Source organism: Culex pipiens, chromosome 3 (assembly GCF_016801865.2).
Source record: "Culex pipiens pallens isolate TS chromosome 3, TS_CPP_V2, whole genome shotgun sequence".
NCBI lineage: Eukaryota > Metazoa > Arthropoda > Insecta > Diptera > Culicidae > Culex > Culex pipiens.
Window position 1 is genome coordinate 90,673,519 of NC_068939.1, and position 20,223 is coordinate 90,693,741.

Sequence of the window (20,223 nt, forward strand, 5' to 3'; positions counted from 1 at the left end):
GACCGTTGGTTGCCATACCGTACCACCGTAACATAGCATAGCATTACCACACCCCCTACAGCAGGTCCGTCTCCGCAAGGCTGAAGTTATCCTTAATGAGGAAAATCTTGCCATCGAGCGGCGAAGAACCCGGACCGACATTCCCAGGGACTCCTCGTTATGATCTACTCAGCCTTTCCCCTCGTCTACCTTTTGACGAGGGTTTGTACACACGCGAAATTATGCTCAAGTATCGCAAACTTGCTTGAGCTAAGCTTTGATTTCCGGATAAAAGCACAAAGGTAATTGGGATGCCTGCGATGTTTGTTTTATTCAAGAAGTTGACGAATCAGCGTCCCTACTGATTTCGTCATTGGTAAGATTAACTGAAATTTGGTTGAGGTTTGGTGGCGTTGTTTGATGAATGCATCATCTATTATGACCAGATTTGTTTTGCATCTAGAATTCAGTTGACTGCAATTTCTCAGTCACAGTTATGTAAATTAGTGAAAGCCTTAGAAACTAAGCCAATCTCGTCAAAGTGACGTATTTTTTTCATTTTGATGACTTGAATTTTATGACAGAAAAAAATCAACAGCAAAATATCAATTACTGTTTTGCCAGGTAATTGCTCTCAATCTCCAATCAACAAGTTTCAAGGCAAAACGACCCGTATCTTCCACTTAAACGTATCATTTTTCATTATGCACGATTCGAAACAAGACAAACTCTGATGAGAAAATGTTCCCCCTAATCCCTCCCCTGCCCAAACCATCCGCAAAATTTCAACCCAATCGATTAAATCGTGCTCACGAGCTAACATTATTTTTTGTTCAACCGTCATTCCAAAGTTTCCACAAGGAAAATCCCGCTCGGAACTCGGATCGCTTCAGAAGTCGAGCTGTGAAGAAATATTGCCGCCGAGAATCGTTTTTCTTTCACCCTCTGGCAGAATTTTGGAAGCTTCCACCTTCAACCTGCAACCCGGAGGCACGTGGGCTGATAGGGTGATCCACGGAGTCATTTAATTGCAAAAGTTTGGCTGATTTTTTATTTATTAAATTTTCAGTTGTGATTTGCAAAAATGCGACATTTTTCGAATTTGTATTGAGTTACCAAATTTTTCAAGGATCACCCTAATGATTTGGCGTTTCGATATTCTTAGTGGAAACTGGGGGTGGTTTCAAATGGGGGGAATGCCACCAAGTTTCGAAAATAAATAGACAGCAGCGTACGGAGCTGAGCTTCTGAATGAGTGAGAAATGAATACCTTCGCTATTTGAATGGGTTTTATAGCTTCGTTCTTTTGAGGCAAAGCTTCCTTACAAAAGGTTCACCATATAGCTTGGTTATTTGTACATGCTGTCGATTTAGGGTGAAAGAAGCTTTTCGGAGAGTGAGTTAAGCTCTAGTATAGGAGGGGAAATAACCTACACCACAACAATTAGCGGCTCGTGCGCTCCTAATTGATGGGAAAATTGATCTTGTCAGCCGGCTTAACTTCAAACAATTTGCCTCACTGAAATTTCTTGTTGAAAACAGTTAGCTCCTCAAAGCCTACGAAATTAATGACGGTAATTTGTTTGTGACTGTCACCTACGTGTGAAATTCGTTAAAACTTGCATATCAATTGATAAGCTTTGTAATTAATTTGTTTTCATGTTTGTTTGTTTGATTATTTAATCATTGAGTTAATAACGCATGACTTCTACTCACTGTTAATTTTAGTTTTAAACTTCAACCTTCCACAACTACTGACTTTTTTAAACGTTTCTTCAATCAAACCTTACCTCGTCTAACGATACTAACCGCAACCTTTTCCCCTTAACACTACATCCCCATGCACATCCACGTAACAGGGATCCATTAACACATGTCCCACATAAAACACACAACATCTCTAATCGATTTTCTTGTTCTCTTTATTGCCTCCCTTAAAACTGTTCCTCCACCACATGTGATGCGGTTTTTCCGGGGTCATTCAACCAAACAGACGGAAACCCACTTCCCTCACAGGACACCGGCGGAGGAGGAGGATCAGGACCAGGACCAGGACTCGGACTCAAGCGCCAATCCCAGCAGGACTCGATTTCGCTGGCCGGACTCGGTGAAGGCCTGCTGAGTGGACGCCGCACGAGCCGTTCCGACCAGAATGGGGTGGTGTCCCCCTCGGTGATGGCCAAGTTCCTCGAGGATGAGCTCAAGTCCAGCGAGGCACTGCTCAACTCGCCGGTGAAGCACTGTGACACGTGTGTTTGCACGAGGAGCGTGGGCTGTGGGTTGACCAGCGGGTCGCTGCTGTTGGCCGACCTGCTGGGCGATGGCCAGAAGTACTACAACGTGGGGACGCAAACCGTCATCAAGGGCGGCGAGACGAACAACTCGCTCTGTCTGAGGTGCAACAACAACCTGAACTCGCCGTCCCACAACAACAGCCCGTACATCATGAAGCTGATCAAGTCCAGCGACAGTGTCATCTCGGAGACGAAGAGCAGCGTGTCGGACTTTTTGACCACGCCGGACAAGAACTCGCCGAACGGTAGGTGGAATGTAATCTTAACAAAACAAAAACATGAAAAAAATAAGGCATTATTTTCTAGAGACTTGTACAGTTACAGTTTCTGACCCATTCTGTAAGTTTTGATCCATAGAATTAATTTGGTTTTACTAAAGGTACCTACAGTCATCCCACACATTTGAAACAATAACGAATTTAGAACACTTTTGTTTGTTTGATTTTTCTGAATCTGCCCTCAGAATTGAATTGTCAACAAAAAAACTAGTTTTTGTCATATTTTACGTTTATATGACAATTTTACATAGAAACTTAAATTTGATCAATACTTTGATATTTTAGCTCAATTCTGAGTGCAAATTTAGATTCAGCGGGCAAAATTACAAGGAAAAACATATAGTTGGACAACTTTCGAATTTCGTTAGGGTGGTCCCATACACTTTTCCCTTGAAAATTAGACATTTTCAAATGAAGATATTGTGGATCTAGCTGGTAGCTGGATTTTCTGGATCACCCCTAACTCTGGCTCGATGCCACCATCATGCGACCGCGTGCTCCGTTTGTTTGTCAACAAAGCTGCAGCTGGACGGTGAGACGAAGTGAGGGGGGGAGAGGTTTTGACATTTTTATGCCCGCATCTGGCCCACCGCCTATTTCGTCGGTCGTTGAGCCGACGGTCGTTTCCAACGACCGAGTCCAGTTAGGAACTGATCGTACAATATCTCGAGTTTAAAGAAAAATACCTCTGAGATTTTTCCGTGTTTGTAGTGCTAAATTCTCTTTTTCAATTACAACCAGGCGCTATAAGTTTACCCTGCGCTTTTCGAAATATTTTTGTTTAAAATTTGCACCTTTTAACCTAAACATGGCTGTGACATTTGACCCTTAGTTTCAAATTGTCCTTTCAAAAAATAAAAATGTTTGTTTTTTAGAGTTCTAAAAATAACCCGAACATCTCTTTTCTCTAAAATTTGACACTGAAATTCTACGTCAGTTACGTTCAAAAAACATATTTTTTGCAATTCCGTCGTGAAACTACTTACTTTTCCTGTCATTATTGAACGACGAAATAGCCTACTTTTCTGTACTAAAAATAACAGAATCGAATAGCAACACTTTTCAAAATAAATGCTGAAAAGTTCTACTTTTCAGCACTGAAATGGGTGCTGAAAAGTTGAACTTTTCAGCACTTGTTTCGAAAAGTAACACTTTTCAACATTTTTTTTATTCAAACGATTTATTAACAAACAAAACAAAACATGAAAATTTGACTTAAAATTTCACTCAATGGGTGTTTTTCGGAATTGCAAAAAATGTTGTATGGAACTCGTTGCAAAACTTGATTTTTTCAGCACTCTTCGTATTTATCCAACTCGGTGAACCTCGTTGGATAAATGTACGACTCGTGCTGAAAAAATCCTCTTTTTGCAACTTGTTGCATAAACTACTATTTTAAAGTTTTCTTAGATGCTTTCTCTAAAGTTGCTTGGATTGGCAAGCTTAAAAACTTTCTGAAAGAGTAAAATATTCATGAAAAGTTAGATTTTCAAAATCAGCCTAATCGTGAACCACCCTCATTTTCTATTACAGTCATCCCACATATTCGGAACACTTTTGCGATAATTTCAATAATAACTTTTCAAAAGGGCGAAACCCTCAGATGTAAACAAACTGAGTTTTTGTCAGAATCATATTAAGCGAACAAAACTGATTCTAAAACACCCTCCATCATCTCAAAATTCCGAAAATACGTAGTTTTACAAGCAAAAAACAAAAGAGCTAATCAACAACATCAATCAAAATAAACCAAATTGAGTTTCCGCCCTTGTGTTTCACCCAATCACGAGGGGCGAATGTAGTGTTTTCTGCAAGTTCCGACATATATTTAGAAACACTAAATTTTCGTTATAATTTAGTGAATTTAACCTGACACTCCTCAAAATGGATCAAAATGTATGTTTCAGATGTCTCTGACCACAATTCCACAACAAACACAGATTTGTATGATCCTAAATACATAACATTTTAATTTCAATTATTGTAGTATCGGATCTGGTCTGGTTTCACAATCTAGACATGAAGGTCCATAATTTATCGGTTCTTGGGACATCCGGGGATTCTAGATCGAGCAGTTGCAGAACAAGAAGTAAGTGTAGGAAGGTTTAGGAGGAATGCCGTACAAAATCATCGCCTCCGTAACCATTGAAGCTATGCAAAGATTGAGAAGGCAGAATGGTGTCACGGGGGCGCCTAGTCGTCAGGTGCCATGTCTCCCGGTGGGGACACACCAAGGAACGTCACTTAAATATAGACTAAATCGTCAAACCAACTTGCTACTTACGGTGTATCCTGGCTCAACGAGTCTTCGCCTGAATCGGACTCCTTATGAAAGCTTTCTAGACCAATTTTTTATCACTGAGGTTGCAAATATCACTGTATTATCACTGACTGTAACGTTTCACAATGATAAAATAGTTGTTTCACTACTTTTTTCTTTAAAAACCCGAAAAATGAACAAAAAACAAAAGGGCGAATCTCTTGTTTACTACTGCTTTGTGGCGTAACCTGACGGGCGAAACCGTTGTTTTGGTTGAGTGGATGGCGAATACAGTGGGGCGAAAATGTAGGCGCGCTCTTCAAAAAGGCGTAATTTCTTTTTCTCAATTTTTAATAGCAAAAACACCTTAATTTATTTCAAATCGCTCTCTATGATGAAATTATTGCTATTTTCTATTACGTTTTGACAAAATTGATGGTTTTCATGCTTTTTTTGTGGAAATAGGAATTGATCAAAATTGCAAAATTTTGAATGTTGATTTCCCGAAACGGCAGGATCGTAGGTTTCGCCCTTTTGAAATGTTGTTACTGATTTGTCAATAGCATGCCAAATGCATATTTTCTATCTACCCTACTATTTTTAAGACCTTTATTTAGACATTCTCTTGCTGTTTCACTAGTCAAAGTAGTACTTTTAAAACTAAAAACTGCATCTCAAGACTATTTCATTCAGAGCAACAAAACACTGCCTCCAAATTGCCTGTTCCATAATTGTGGGATGTTATTGTGCCTCCCACAATTGTGGAACACCTGAATTTAACTGATATTTTCACAAAAAAAGTTATCAGACCATTCATAAAACATAACTAAGCTTGAGTTTCGTTGGTTTCAGTGCGTGAAGTCATTATTTTGTAAAAAAATATGTACTCATGGAGAAACCCAAACTTTGTTTACATTCGTAAGAAAAAAGTGTTCCGAAGTTGTGGATTTCAAGGGTCAAAGTTTTCCTTCAAAAACTTGATAAAAAAAATTAAAATTTGCAGTTGTGCGATACAGCATTCGAAACACGTTCATCATTTGAATGGAAAAAGTGTTTTAAAATGCATTATACACCTGTCCAGTTGATTTCTAAGTATTGACGATAATTTTATTCTTGTGAGAAAAGTTTTTGCGGTGCTAAAAATTGCAATTTCATGAATGTTCAAAATATTTTTAAACGAGTCGAAACAAGCTTAATATGATTATCAATGCAGGAAATGCATTTTAGATTGTTTTGAGTTGATTTGACTTCTATTTCCAGGGCTGTGGAGTCGGAGTCGGAGTCGGAGCCGGAGTCGGTGGAGTCGGGTCTTTTTGGGGACCTGGAGTCGGAGTCGGAGTCGGAGTCGTCAAAACTCGAACAGCTGGAGTCGGAGTCGGAGCCGGAGTCGGCTAAATTTTTATGAGCTGGAGTCGGAGTCGGAGTCGGAGCCGAATATTTCTGATAACCCGGAGTCGGAGTCGGAGTCGGAGTTATCTAAAATTCAACAAAATTATGTACATTGTTTATTAACAATTGTTATTTATTGTTATTGTTATAATGCAGGTTAATTCACAAAACTTCGTATATTTTTAATCGTTTTTTGAGTCGCATGCACTGCGTTGCCCTTTTATTCATTTTTTAATAGAGATTTATCAGATGCCATTATGTTTTTAAGAATTTTTATTGTGATTGTGATTGGAACGCTTTAATTGTGTTATAATCATTGAATATGGTAAATAAACCGATTATCTTAATGTTTACTATTTCTTTACTAAAATTTGAAAGTGTTTATCCTTGATAAATTATTTCAATATCGTTGCAAATTATAATTGAACAGATCTCAAAATTTAAGAACCGAAGAAGAACCAATAAAAATGTTATGAAAAAAATGACAGGATTTTAATTTATTTAAGAATTTTCTCTTAATGTATATGTCCCATGCCAATATGACGGAAGGTAATTATCATTGCAAATCAATGCACTTAAAAAATCTTCTTGGAAAGGTAGCTGGGGTCCTTTTGATCAGTGACCTAGAAAATATGTTACCTGTGAATTATTGTTTTTTTTTTCAAATTTAAGTTTTTCCATATTATTTTTAAGGAGGCGATTGATCGTTCATAAAGCTTCGTTTTAGGTGAAGACGCGCGCCTCTTTTTAAATGAATAGACAATTTTAAAATATTATTTTATTATAAAATTTCTTTGTGAAATATTTTCAAGATCACAAATATTTGAAAAGGCCCCCTTAAACGTCCATTCCACGAAGAAAATTCGTAGGTAGATTGATTGGCAATAATGTACGTCTTAATAAAAACCAATGGAGCTTTAAAAATAGTTTCGTTTAAATGTAGTACAGATTTAAAAAATCAAGATGACTTTGATAGTCGATGTGCGTCTTATAAATATTATCCTGAAAGTGAACAGATTGAATTTATTTGTTAAATCGATCATTAAGGCTTGGTTGTTTTTGATTAATCAAAATTAATTAATAATTAAATAACAATTAAATAATTAAATTAATCAGATTTTTATAAATTATATGTAAATTTCAGGTTGAGTAAATAAATCCATATATACTTACAAAATTGTTCTTCTACAAGTGCCTAGAATTCCGGAGATATTTTTTGATTTATGTTTCAATAACGTATGAAAATTATAACCTACAAACTTTTATTCCCTTTTTTTGATTCGAACTTTTTTCCTTGAAAAAATCATGACACTTAGATATAAATAATCCCATTTATCATTGTTTTCAAAATAATAGTTAACTAACTTTTGAAATATTTAAAAACTATGTGGAGTCGGAGTCGGAGTCGGAGCCAATAATTTATTGAAGGCTGGAGTCGGAGTCGGAGTCGGAGTCGGCTCGAGTTGGTAGGCCGGAGTTGGAGTCGGAGTCGGAGTCGGTCAGAGCTGAAAGCCGGAGTCGGAGTCGGAGTCGGAGTCACCTTATCTCAAAAAGCCGGAGTCGGAGTCGGAGTCGGAGTCGTTTAAAACATAACCCGACTCCGCAGCCCTGTCTATTTCCATTTAAAATTTTCCAGTTTTATGAAAATATTTTTCTTTGCCCCTGATTTTTTGAGCCGATTTTGAAGGAAGGGGGGCTGTGGCGTTTTAAAGTGTAAAATTCCAATGTACAGTTATTTTTTTATGAACAGCTGCCAAAATTGTATGGAGACTTTTATGGGTGAACCAATGACACAAAATAACTTCTTTGGTCATAGGAAGGCTCACACAAAGTTTGAGCCAAATAAAAAAAAATAGTAAAATCCATTTCGGGTGTGGTGGAGAATTGCTTCACTCCCTTAAAAACATTGATACAAATTGCTTTATGGATAATTTCAAGTAATTTCTTATTTTTCACTTTTATCATTACGAAAGGCCTGGGTGTCACTTCCGCTCCACCCCCCAAGAAGGACGACCTGATGGTGAATCCGATCCTGGGCCACCACCGGATAGGCGATCGCAGCACGAGCCTCAACTACAACAGCAGTACATCACCACCTTCCGACCCACCAATCGGATTCGGCTCCGGAGTGATCTCCAGAATCGGCAACAATCTTCCCACTGTAGGCAACGGAACCACCGCCACCACGAGCAACAACAACAACAAGACGCAACCTCTGAAGAAACCGCTGGAGCCGATCAAGTCCAAGGTATCATCCACGACCTCCGTCGCCGCCACCAAGCCACCCACGAGCGGCGAATCGCCGTCGTACATCATCAAGGACACGGACCAGATCAGCCAGGGAGGAAGTCACGCCCTGCAGACGCCATCTTCGGGAGCTGGAGGAGGCGGTCCGGCGACTGGAGTGGGGGGCGGTGGCGGCCCGAGCAAGTTTGCCGGCGGCAGCGTGGGCAGTGGGTTGTACCACGCGGTCGGCAGTACCAACAGCTTGTGGAGCCGAACGAGCAGTAGTCGGGCGGAGAAGGAGCGGGACGGGGCGAAGATATTCGAGACGTTCAACAGGAATCTCATCAAAACTATTAAGGTATGGTTGCGATAATGTTTTGATTTTGGTGCTGATTCTAACAATTTTCATTTTTCATTTTAGGCTGAAAATCCAAAAATGTCCGGTCCCCGGATCTGCGCGCTGCGCATCCAGAACGGTTCCAGCAACATCCTGCTGGACAGCTTGCAGGACGGTCCGGACGCGGACGCGGATCCACTCGAGTTCAAGCTCCCGGGGAACGTCGGCGCGGGCATCGCTCCAACTCCGGTGATTTACACGCGACGGGCCAAGTTTCTCGACGAAGAACTGCTGCTGGACGATGATCCGTCAATTGGGTTGAACGGCGCCATCAAGACGACTAGCTTGCCAACGGCCAGTGCAGGAGTTGGTGATGGGAAGCAGCAGCAGCAGCAGGTTGGTGGTGCGAGAAACCCGGGTGTGGGGCAGGTTGGACCGGATCGGAAGGACGTGTGCCAGATGAGTACGACGACTTCGCCGCACTCGTCAGATCGGCTGTGTACGATCGGGGAGGAGGTCAACAATTTGCTGTTGAACACGAAGAGCACTGCGAACAATGTGGGTGGAGTTGGCAAGCCAAGGTTAGACATTAACGTAAACAAGCTGGAGGGCATCGAGATGAACTCGAAGAAGTCGTGCACGCAGTCCAGTTCGATTTCGAGTGAGATCGACATCCAGGAGAGTGCCATGCTGAGGCGGCAGCAGCTGTCCCGGGTCGCGGAATGGGTCCAGAACAACTCCAAGCTGAGCCATCCGGAGAACCTGAGCAACACGGAGTCCGACATTGAGAACTTGACGCTTGCTTCTGCCGCTTCGCTCACCCTAGTCGATAGTTTGAACAATAATAACGCGTTAAGTAGTGGCCTCGCGGCGGTTGATCCCGGCAGTGACACTAAACTGATAGCTAGTGATATTAAAATAAGCCATAGTATTAGTAACAACAACAGCAGTAGCATTGTCAACAACAACCACATCACCAACAACAACAACACCTTTGCTCAAGCCAACATCCCAGCGCCCGGCGTGTCCGCCGTCGGTTCCCGAGGTCACAGCCACACTAGTCTTAAGGCCGCCATCGCCAGCAATACCGCCCAGCTGGACTACAACAGCAACAGCCATGGTCCGCTCCCGCTGTACCATCCCGCCCACCATCTCCACCTGCAATCCGACGACCAGAGCTGCGGCGTTGACCTGGCCCAGATGGAGTACAACGTGAAGCAGTTCCTGCTCAAGCAGAACGAGTGGTCCGCCATCTCGAGGCGACTGTCCTCGTCGACCGCGTCGGGGACGATCGATCCCCAGCAGCTTGGTCCGCCGTCGCCGGTGGTCATCGTCAAGGAGCCTCCGGTGGTGAAGAAGGCGAGCGGTAGAACCGGTGGGGGTAGTTTCCCCGGGATGGCGGTGGCGCAGAACGCGATGGGGACGTCGCAGTTCCACAATAATAGTAGCAAGTACGCCATCAACCCGCACCGGACGGAGACAAATCTGTAAGAAGTGGGGTGTTGGGGGTAAAAAGGTAGAAGGAGAAATGATGGCTTTGAAACTGCAGGACTAGGCAGGAATATCGAGTGTGATGCTTTGTGTCGGACAGTAATTTTGTAATGTTTTGATATCATGCATTAAGACTTCAGCAAGACTATTTATAAGTGTGATTTTAATTGAACTTTTCGCCGCTCATTACAGTGCTGATTTGAGTGGATGTACTTACTAGGATGGTTAAAAAACTGGCTCAATCTGGGCTACCCCCTGAAAACAAAGATTGACCCATTATTAGGCTAAATTTCTGAATTTAAGCTCATTCTAACCACGGGAACCTATCCCTCTAATCTCGTGAAGTTTGTATGGGAAAAATGGAGAAAAACAACTGTTCTGTATTTACTTGTGAAAAGCGCAATAATTATCGTATGGCATTGCTTTTTATAGTAGTTGCTTTTTTGAACATTTTACATTTTAGGCCAATTTTGATATATATGGGTCATTCCAACCAAGCGGCACCCGAAATTTGTTGATACCACTAAAAAAGCCAAAAGCTCGATTTTCATATAAATTGGCCTACATTTTTCGCACCACGAGGGCTCGGGAACAGTTAACAGTTTATGAAACAGTTGACAGAACTCGTCTGACTTCGATACCTCGCTCTCACTAACACACATCCGAACGAATGAGCTCAACCCAAAAGAAAAAAAAACACTCACACAGTTATCTGGCTCTCTCCACCTCTTTCAATCGCGCAGAGCTCGTTCGTTTGAATTATACCATAATTCCAATCACTTGACCCATGACTGCATTCAATTGGTTGCTGTCACCACACTTACTCGCACAAGCAAGAAAAAGATAGGAAAAGAGAGAAAGAGAAAAAGATGTGTCGTTTTCGCGCCCGGCTGATTGAGCGTTGAGCTCAGCATTCAATCGTGTCAATTTCGTGTTTATCAACCGACGGTCGCATCGGCGATCATGACCTGCGCTGTCAGCAGGGTTGCCACCAAGTATTAAGTAAAACATAGCTCTTTATAGTTTTTTGTTGAACAATTGCTGCACAAGCGTTTTTATTCGTTAATTATTGAACAAGTGTCATAAAATTTGGTCAATTGTTCTCATATTGATCAAAAAACCATTACACAGTGTTCGGAATGGCAAAATTAAGTGGAATAAATTGATAACTCCTTTATTTGACGTCCTAGCCAAATTGTGTCTTCGGAAGAGTTGTTGTACTTGGTAAGGGCTATCTTTTGAAGCTATTGACATACAGGGTGACGACCTTCCAGGGTGTCAACCCAAAACTAACTTTGTTGGATGACGTTGTAAGGCTTTGGTGTCTTCTGCAAAGTTGTAGAGGGGAAAATTTCATGAAAGTTTGTCGAAGGCGCCAAATTTGTAGCTCTTAATCTACTCGAGATTTACGCCATTTTTGCAAAAATGGTCCAAAAATGCACTTTTTTGGTGATAACTCAAAATGTTAGCATTTTAGCGGCCTACTATGTTCTGAAGAGTTGTTTATGACATAAAATTACACATCTTTGCCGAAGACAGCAACATGTTTTGAGCTTTTATTGTGGAGTGATAACCATTTTTAAGTGATTTTGAGCCTATTTTCAAGTTGCTATGTTTTCAAAATGGCGCATTTTGGCGCAAAACCGAACAATGCACCTGAAAATACACACTTTCAACTACATTTCCTGAAAATATCTCCGTGTCTATCGGTGTCTATTTTAAGATAGCTCAATTTGAATTTGATGGTTTTTAATCAATTTATTTATAATTTTTAAGCAGAATCTTATTGAAAACATTGTAATAATCGGTAAATTGAAGGGTAAATTCATCGATTTTTATGAAAAATACATTATTTATGCTTAAAATTATGACAACCCTTCTAAAGTTACCAAATGTAAAAGGAAATACTTAATTTTAAATACGAACAATTATTTAAAATTCCAGCTTACGTATTTTTTGGGGCTAAACATGTTTTTATTAATAATTTTAGAATGTGTGTCATAATTTTAAGCATAAATAATGTATTTTTCATAAAAATCGTTGAATTTACCCTTCAATTTACCGATTATTACAATGTTTTCAATAAGATTCCGCTTAAAAATTATAAATAAATTGATTAAAAACCATCAAATTCAAATTGAGATATCTTAAAATAGACACCGATAGACACGGAGATATTTTCAGGAAATGTAGTTGAAAGTGTGTACTTTCAGGTGCATTGTTCGGTTTTGCGCCAAAATGCGCCATTTTGAAAACATAGCAACTTGAAAATAGGCTCAAAATCACTTAAAAATGGTTATAACTCCACAATAAAAGCTCAAAACATGTTGCTGTCTTCGGCAAAGATGTGTAATTTTATGTCATAAACAACTCTTCAGAACATAGAAGGCCGCTAAAATGCTAACATTTTGAGTTATCACCAAAAAAGTGCATTTTTGGACCATTTTTGCAAAAATGGCGTATATCTCGAGTAGATTAAGAGCTACAAATTTGGCGCCTTCGACAAACTTTCATGAAATTTTCCCCTCTACAACTTTGCCGAAGACACCAAAGCCTTACAACGTCATCCAACAAAGTTAGTTTTGGGTTGACACCCTGGAAGGTCGTCACCCTGTATGTCAACAGCTTCAAAAGATAGCCCTTACCAAGTACAACAACTCTTCCGAAGACACAATTTGACTAGGACGTCAAATAAAGGAGTTATCAATTTATTCCACTTAATTTTGCCATTCCGAACACTGTGCATTGTTCAACATGGTTGTGTAACACAAATGCCAAATATAGCAATGTATGACTTGTAGAACTAACATAAACCAGCATTCAAGAGATTTCAGGGACGTTGGGAAAACATAGTAAATGATTTCAACAATCATTTCGAAATCTCTTGGCGAACACAGTGCACTACTTAGGCAGGATGCCAGGTAAATCTGGGATTGGCAGATTTTTCAAATGTCAGTCAGAATAAATATTAATCATCATCTGTGCCAGATTAAGACAGATTTTGACAGATTTTAGAATTTTGCTATTTAAAAACAACTTTTAACTTTTTTGATGTCAAATAATCAATTAAATCATCTAAATTCTACAAACTTTTAAATTAAATTAAAATCCACAGTACACCAAGAAGATCAGGCCTTGAAATTGCCGCAAAAATGACCGTTTTTGTTACATTTTAATTCATATATTTTGAGCAGTGTTGCAAATGTTGTTGTTTAATTTAATAACGTGACTACCATAATATGGTCATTCGTCACTTATGTGTTGCAAATGAGTGACAGAAAAAAAAACTATCTTGAATCATTTCTGCACCAAAATATCAAAGAGTAACATGTGAGAACTCTACCTTTGTCTCGTAATTCCCAGGGAGAGCATTCTCTATCAATATCACTTCTGTTCTTTTCCTTGGCCACATTCTCTCGACGCTGAGTGTTCCGTTCTCTCAAAAAATCGCAATAAAAGAACGTGAGAGCGAGATTTGGAACTGACCACGCATTACGTCCCACAAAAACTGTTGCTGGAGAAAATGGTTTTGTGGTGGCTTTTGTGGTTGAACACTGTTCAGAGAGGATGATTGTGAATGTGGGATTGAGAGAGCGAGATGGAGTTTGTCAATTGCGAGTGGTGCTGAAACAAAACAGAAAGAAGAGCAGTCATATTATTATTGTTTTCATTGAGATCTTTTCAAACACGCACGAAGCAAAATGTTCATCGTTCGGCCAAAACGTTCACCGTTTGTGCAAAACGAGAGAGAATTGAGGGAAAAAATTCCATTTCCGGTCTCTTTTCGCTCAATTCTCTCCCATTTTTCGTCGATTTCCTTAATTTTCTTGACATTCGCGTAGTTGAAATTTAGCCAAATTTAATCTGAGTCATTATAAACAAAGAAAGTACTTGTCAAATGCGAAGCATCACTCTTACTCCTGCAATAAAAAAACAACTGTTACAATTTCATGAATGTATCCATTTTTCTGGTGTTGTATCTTGAGTTTCAAAAAGTCATCAATTTATATATTTTAGTTCTAAACAAAGTTCGTCTACGTTAGGAAGCCAAAATTCGAGTCCCATTATACAACTCATAGCTAGTCAATGTTAAACAAAGAAAAAAAATAAGCATAAACCAAACAAGACGTATCATAAATTCCCTTGAAAAGCTGGGTAAAGAAAAAGCAAAAAACTGGTGTAGTTTGATAAGCAAAATATTGAAAACAAAAAAATGCTGGGAAATCTCCATTCACATTCGGTGTTCAGTTCTACGATTAAGCGTTTACGGTGAGAGGTACCAATCTGTATTTATGTTTCCCAAAAAAAGCAAAACCGACACACATTGTCGTCACACGTATAGGTACATTTAAAGTGCTCATCATCCAAATTAAATCCTTAAAAATGCTAAGCCAAGTTGAGCGTCGTGTAGAACCGCGAACAGACTCGCATTGATTGCCTTTAGTGTGGAAGGAATAAAGCAACAACTCAAATGTTAAACATTACTGCAAGAAGAAAAATGAAACAAAAATGTACCAAAATAAATCATCCAATTCCAAGTGTGACCCAGCAGCTGGCAAAATAAAATAAAATGGAGAAAGCAACTATTTAGACAACTAGAATTTACTAGAAGCAAAGTGCATTTTTTGTGTCATATTGGAGAATGCCTTGCCCGAATCGATGATAAGTATGTGTGTAAATCAGAAAAATATGCTTGAAAGGTGCAACTGTGCTAAAACAAGTGTAGAAACTTACAGAACTTGCTTAAATCGCAAAAAAGGATAAAAGCTAACTGAGGTCAGAAAGGGGAGAAATAAAAGCTGTACTAGACTAGACCATTGACTTGATCCTAAATCAAGTTGTGCGCTGTACTGTTATGTAAATCATGGGTGGGGAAAAATCACAATATCAAACCGTTTCTCATTCATTTAGTTTCCGCGCAAAAACTATTAAACTCTATCCAACGTACTATACTGATTAGTGAAGAAACGAAAACGTACTATTATTCATCTACTAGTTATACTATCCAATGTGTGAGGCTTATTTTGAACGGGATTAGTTACAAATGCTACGAGTGAAACTGATGTTGATGATATTTTACAGATAAATCTTAGTAAAGAAATGCTTAAAACAAGGAATCAAGGACTAATCAAAACCATGTTGTTATTCTGCACACAAACAAACAAAACACACACAAAACTCCACTCTGTATACCTACTTTACGATAAGCTTTTGTTCAAATATATACTTCTTGAAGCTATTGCTTTGGCGCTATCCGCACAATATATTCGCACCTAAATATATTAACATTTAACAAAACACATCTACTACATTGTATATTACTCATGAAACGCTTCAGTGAATCAAATCACACAAAACTATCTTTTACAAGTTTTTACGTTAATCGTTCACTAAAGATTCAAAATCTAAGCTGCATCTGGAGAATTTGAAAGAAATTCAATACTTTGTTCATTTGGTTAAATTAAATTTCCATTTTTTCCCAATTTCTTTTATTTAGATAAATTTAGAGTTTGAGGCTTGAAATGAAAGGATAAAATTGAGAGGTATTAAGGGCAAACTTTTGTTGTAAAAACATACTCAAAATAAACCGTGATTTGCTGAATCAAATCATTATGGTTTTCCCCAATTATGTTTTAAAATGTTTACGAAACGTCGAGTTGTCTAACAAATAATATCACTCTGTAAGTTTTGACAAAAAAATGTGTTAATTCAGATTTTCACCGGTTTCCAGAAGTTTTTGAACATGGGAAATCATCATCTCTCTCAAAGTTTATTGTTGGGTAAATTTGTTTTGTTAGTATTATAAATATAACAATTGATAACCTGAAGTAAACCCAACAAAATTACCCAAAATATCCTGTTAAAATCAAACCGACAGTAAACTAAAATTTTCGAATTAGCAAATAAGCAATTCTCTACGAAAAAGGTCTTTTTTTTTATTTTAATTTTTGTATTTTTTAAATTGGCTGAAACTTTATTGGTGCCTTCGGTGTTCCAAAAGAATCCATTTTGCATCATAAATTTGTCCATATAATTTTCCATACAAATTTGGTAGATGTCCATACAAAAATGATACATGAAAATTCTTCTTTTGAAGGAATTTTTTGATCGATTTGGTGGTGGTAGGTATGGATAAGGACTACACTGAAAAAATGATACACGGTAAAAAAATGGTGATTTTTAATTTAACTTTTTGTCACTAAAACTTTATTTGAAAAAAACACTTTTTTAAATTTTATTCATTATCTGATATGTTTTAGGTGACATCAAATGCAAACTTTTCAGACATTTACAGAATAAGCAAAAAATCTTTGACCGAGTTATAAGTTTTTGAATCAATAATGATTTGAAAAAAATCGAAATATATATCGCAAAAATTTTTCAACTTCATTTTTAGATGTAAAATCGAATTTGCAATAAAAAAGTACTTCAGTGAATTTTTGATAAAGTGCACCGTTTTCAAGTAATAACCATTTTTAGGTAACATTTATGAAAATAGTCGCAGTTTTTCTTTTTTTTTTATTAGTGCCCATATTTCCCCACCTTGAAAAAAAATATTTTTGAAAAGCTGAGAAAATTCTCCTTATTTTGCTTTCTTCAATTTTGTTGATACGACCCTTAGTTGCTGAGATATTGCCATGCAAAGGTTTAAAAACAGGAAAATTGATGTTTTCTAAGTCTCACCCAAACAACCCACAATTTTCTAATGTCGATATCTCAGCAACTAATGTCCGATTTTCAATGTTAAACTATGAAACATTCGTGAAATTTTCTGATCTTTTCGAAGAAAATATTTTCAATTTTATAAAAATTGAATCAAACATTTTTCTATCACTTCTCCTCTAGGACAAACTGTTTACATCGTTAAATTTTGCACTGAAGGCCTAAATGACGGCACTTTTTGGCTATAATTTTGAAATATTCAAAATCCTTGGGAAATTCCAATTATGTTTGAGGTATTGGAGTTGTAAATTTGATTGCAAAAAATGCAATTTAGAATGAAATATCCGGAGAATCTCAGAACGACCTCTTGAACAAACCGAGCAAAATCTAAAAAAAAAATGCTTTTTAAATTTAGTTCAATACAGAGCTTTCTAGAATGATAATCATATTTGAAAAAAAAATAGTTTGTTTATACTTCTCTATGACTCAAAAGATGATTCTTTTGGTTCTCGAAAACATCTTTAAAAAAATTACAGGTTTTTTTTTTAAATGAGTAGCCATTTCACAGCGAATTTTTAAATTTTTAATTTAAAAAAAACCTCCATAAATTGAACTTTTCAATATACAGCAATTCCCCACGAAAACAGCATGATTCGAAAACAAAGTTCTCCGATCGGGGTCAAATTTTTTCTGGAGGTTCCTTGACCGAAATAATTAGACCCGTATTTTTTTTGGCCATTAGGGTGACCTACGCCGTGTTAGGGTGGTCCGAAAAATGGCAATTTTCGTCGATTTTCGCAAAAAAACACTTTTTTTTTTTATTTTTCGATTTTTCCCCGTTTTTGTCATTTTTCCATTTCTGCGCGTGGCGCGTCAAAAAACCCAGTTTTTATTTTCAAAAAATCGTATCTCAGAGTATTAAAAACATAACTTCACCATATTTTGATATATTATGTAAAATTTTCCGAGAAATCTGATAAAAATATTTTCAGACACAAGCTCTTTGTTCCCGAGACCTTCAAAACTGCATTTTAAGTTTTCATACGACCTTTTTATATGTTAAGCTAGATTTTTGAAACTTCTTACTATTTTTCCCAAAAAAACCAAACTAATCACCTTTCTTTTGCGTCTAGGACAGCTTAAGTCAGATGAAATGGCGCGGAGATATGATTTTTTGAAAAAAAGTGTTTTTTGCGAAAATCGACGAAAATTGCCATTTTTCGGACCACCCTAACACGGCGTAGGTCACCCTAATGGCCAAAAAAATACGGGTCTAATTATTTCGGTCAAGGAACCTTAAAAAAAATTGAGCCCGAACGGAGAACTTTTTTTCGAATCATGATGGTTTCGTGGGGAATTGCTGCATAATAATATTTTTTAATTAAATTCATAGGGATTTGAATAACATAATAAATTGAAATCCAATGGCCCAACTCTCCCTGTTAGCATAAATGTCCCAAATGCATTTTAATCACTTTTGAGTTAACGATGCAGGTTGACTCAAAATCAAGGGTCCTATAAACACAATAGCTTATAGGACCTTTTCAAAAATAAGAAGAGAAAAGCTAAGGATATCCAGTACTTTTTTCTTCTCAGTTTACTTTTTTTCATACGTGCCATTAATGGGAACATGGGCTACTGCCCACTCTATCTACATTTTGTTTTCGCCAATTTGTCTTGTAAGGCGTATTGTCGTTCTTTTTCGAGTAAATTGAAATGTTTGTTTTTATTTATTTTATCGCAGAATCATTTATTTCAGTCTAGTAAATAAAAAATAATAATTAAAAAATCACCCAAATGTTGAAACGACATATTATTGAAACTGCTGACGAGCAATACTTTCCAGATATTTTTCAATTTGGTCAATTCTAAACGAATCATCTTGATTTTTTTTCTCTTGTGCGCTCAATATCAAATTCCACGCATGTAAGCTTAAATTTTGAATCTTCACTTCATCACTACTTCTCAACTTTCGTTCCTACATCCAAACATCACTGTGCGTAAAAAGACCGAAAATATTCCATCAATTAGTGATCGACAGACAAGCGCGCCATTAGGAAACAACAAAAAAAAAAACCATTATCTGTGCTCATCCTCGCCAAATGTATCCCTCTCTAATGGCATATCCTGCTGAAACGCAAGCAAAACAAACAGCAACAACAACAACAAATGAACTACAAGAACATGATCCATCAGAGAAACTGATAAGAAATTCCAGGTAAAATGAACATAGAAAACATTTTTTGTTGCTTTTTGGTTCAAAACAATGCTGGCTAAAGGCAGGAATTTCGAAAGATAAGCTACTCATCCCAGTCCTACGGGTGGGGAATGAATCACAAAACAAAAAAAAAGTAATGACAGTTCCATGCTGGGCGGAAATTGCAGTCGTATATTTTTGGTTCATGCTTTGATTGAGGAAATTGGTGGGTTATTTTTTGCTCTTTTTTGCTGATCCGGTAAGGGTTGAACGCTTGCCAAGTCAAACTAAGAGTAATAATTTTCCAATAAGCTGCAATCGCTTTGAACTTAAACTTAACTTAAAAAATGGGATGAAAAATCCGCGCAAGACGAATGTATAATTCGATGTAACAAAATCTGTATTATTTTTTCAGTGTAAGGAACAAAAACAAAAGTATAAACAAAACCATATATATTGAAGCAAACAGAATAAATGTGTTTTAAAAATAAACCATGTCAAATTGTGTATCACATCATTTCCGAAGAAGAAATCCATCCAATGCCAAGAACGACGGTTGCAATTTTGTTTCAACGAGATAATGCGCATCGAATGAGGAATGTTTCGCGTGGTGATGGGTCGTGTGTCCAATCGGTAATTCCAGGATCGTCAGGTCAGTGCACGGAACGCGACCGTAAAGGCCGTTCCCGGCGCTTGCTAATGACGCAGTTTGTTTATGGACGATCGTGATCGAGTTTAGTAATTGAAGAAGTTTTCAGCTGAACCAGTTGTAATATTTAATTTAGATTAGCCAGTGTGGCAATGTAATATTTTCAAAGAAAATGCCGCTAAAATGTTCTCCAGGAATACCGAAAGAAGTTTGCTACATCTGAGATGAACATGAAATGTGACAATCATTTCAACAGCAACATTTTTGCTCGTAAGATGTAGTTCAACGACATTCTAAGGTAAGGATTCCCTTTTTTGAACTAACAGCTGCTGTGTACATTGATGCTGTTTTTTTTCTCGATGTTACAATGTGAAAACGATCTGATTTCGCGACATCAGTAGATGAAGCATGTAAAGATGTGGAGGGATTCTCATTTGGTTATTGGTAACTAGTTGGGTAG

General features: G+C 37.8%; 1 protein-coding gene across 3 annotated transcripts in view; it reads left to right on the forward strand.

Annotated features, from left to right (window-relative positions):
• Positions 1-19,609, forward strand: part of LOC120425129 (tight junction-associated protein 1) — an 80,620-nt gene extending 61,011 nt beyond the window's left edge. For all 3 annotated transcript variants that reach the window (XM_039589553.2, XM_039589554.2, XM_039589555.2), the window contains exons 5-7: positions 1,973-2,518; positions 8,174-8,784; positions 8,848-19,609. In XM_039589553.2, the coding sequence (XP_039445487.1) occupies positions 1,973-2,518; positions 8,174-8,784; positions 8,848-10,254 (2,564 nt within the window). In that variant the 3' untranslated portion in view covers positions 10,255-19,609. The remainder of the gene's footprint in view (positions 1-1,972; positions 2,519-8,173; positions 8,785-8,847) is intronic.
• The last annotated feature ends 614 nt before the right edge of the window (positions 19,610-20,223 follow it).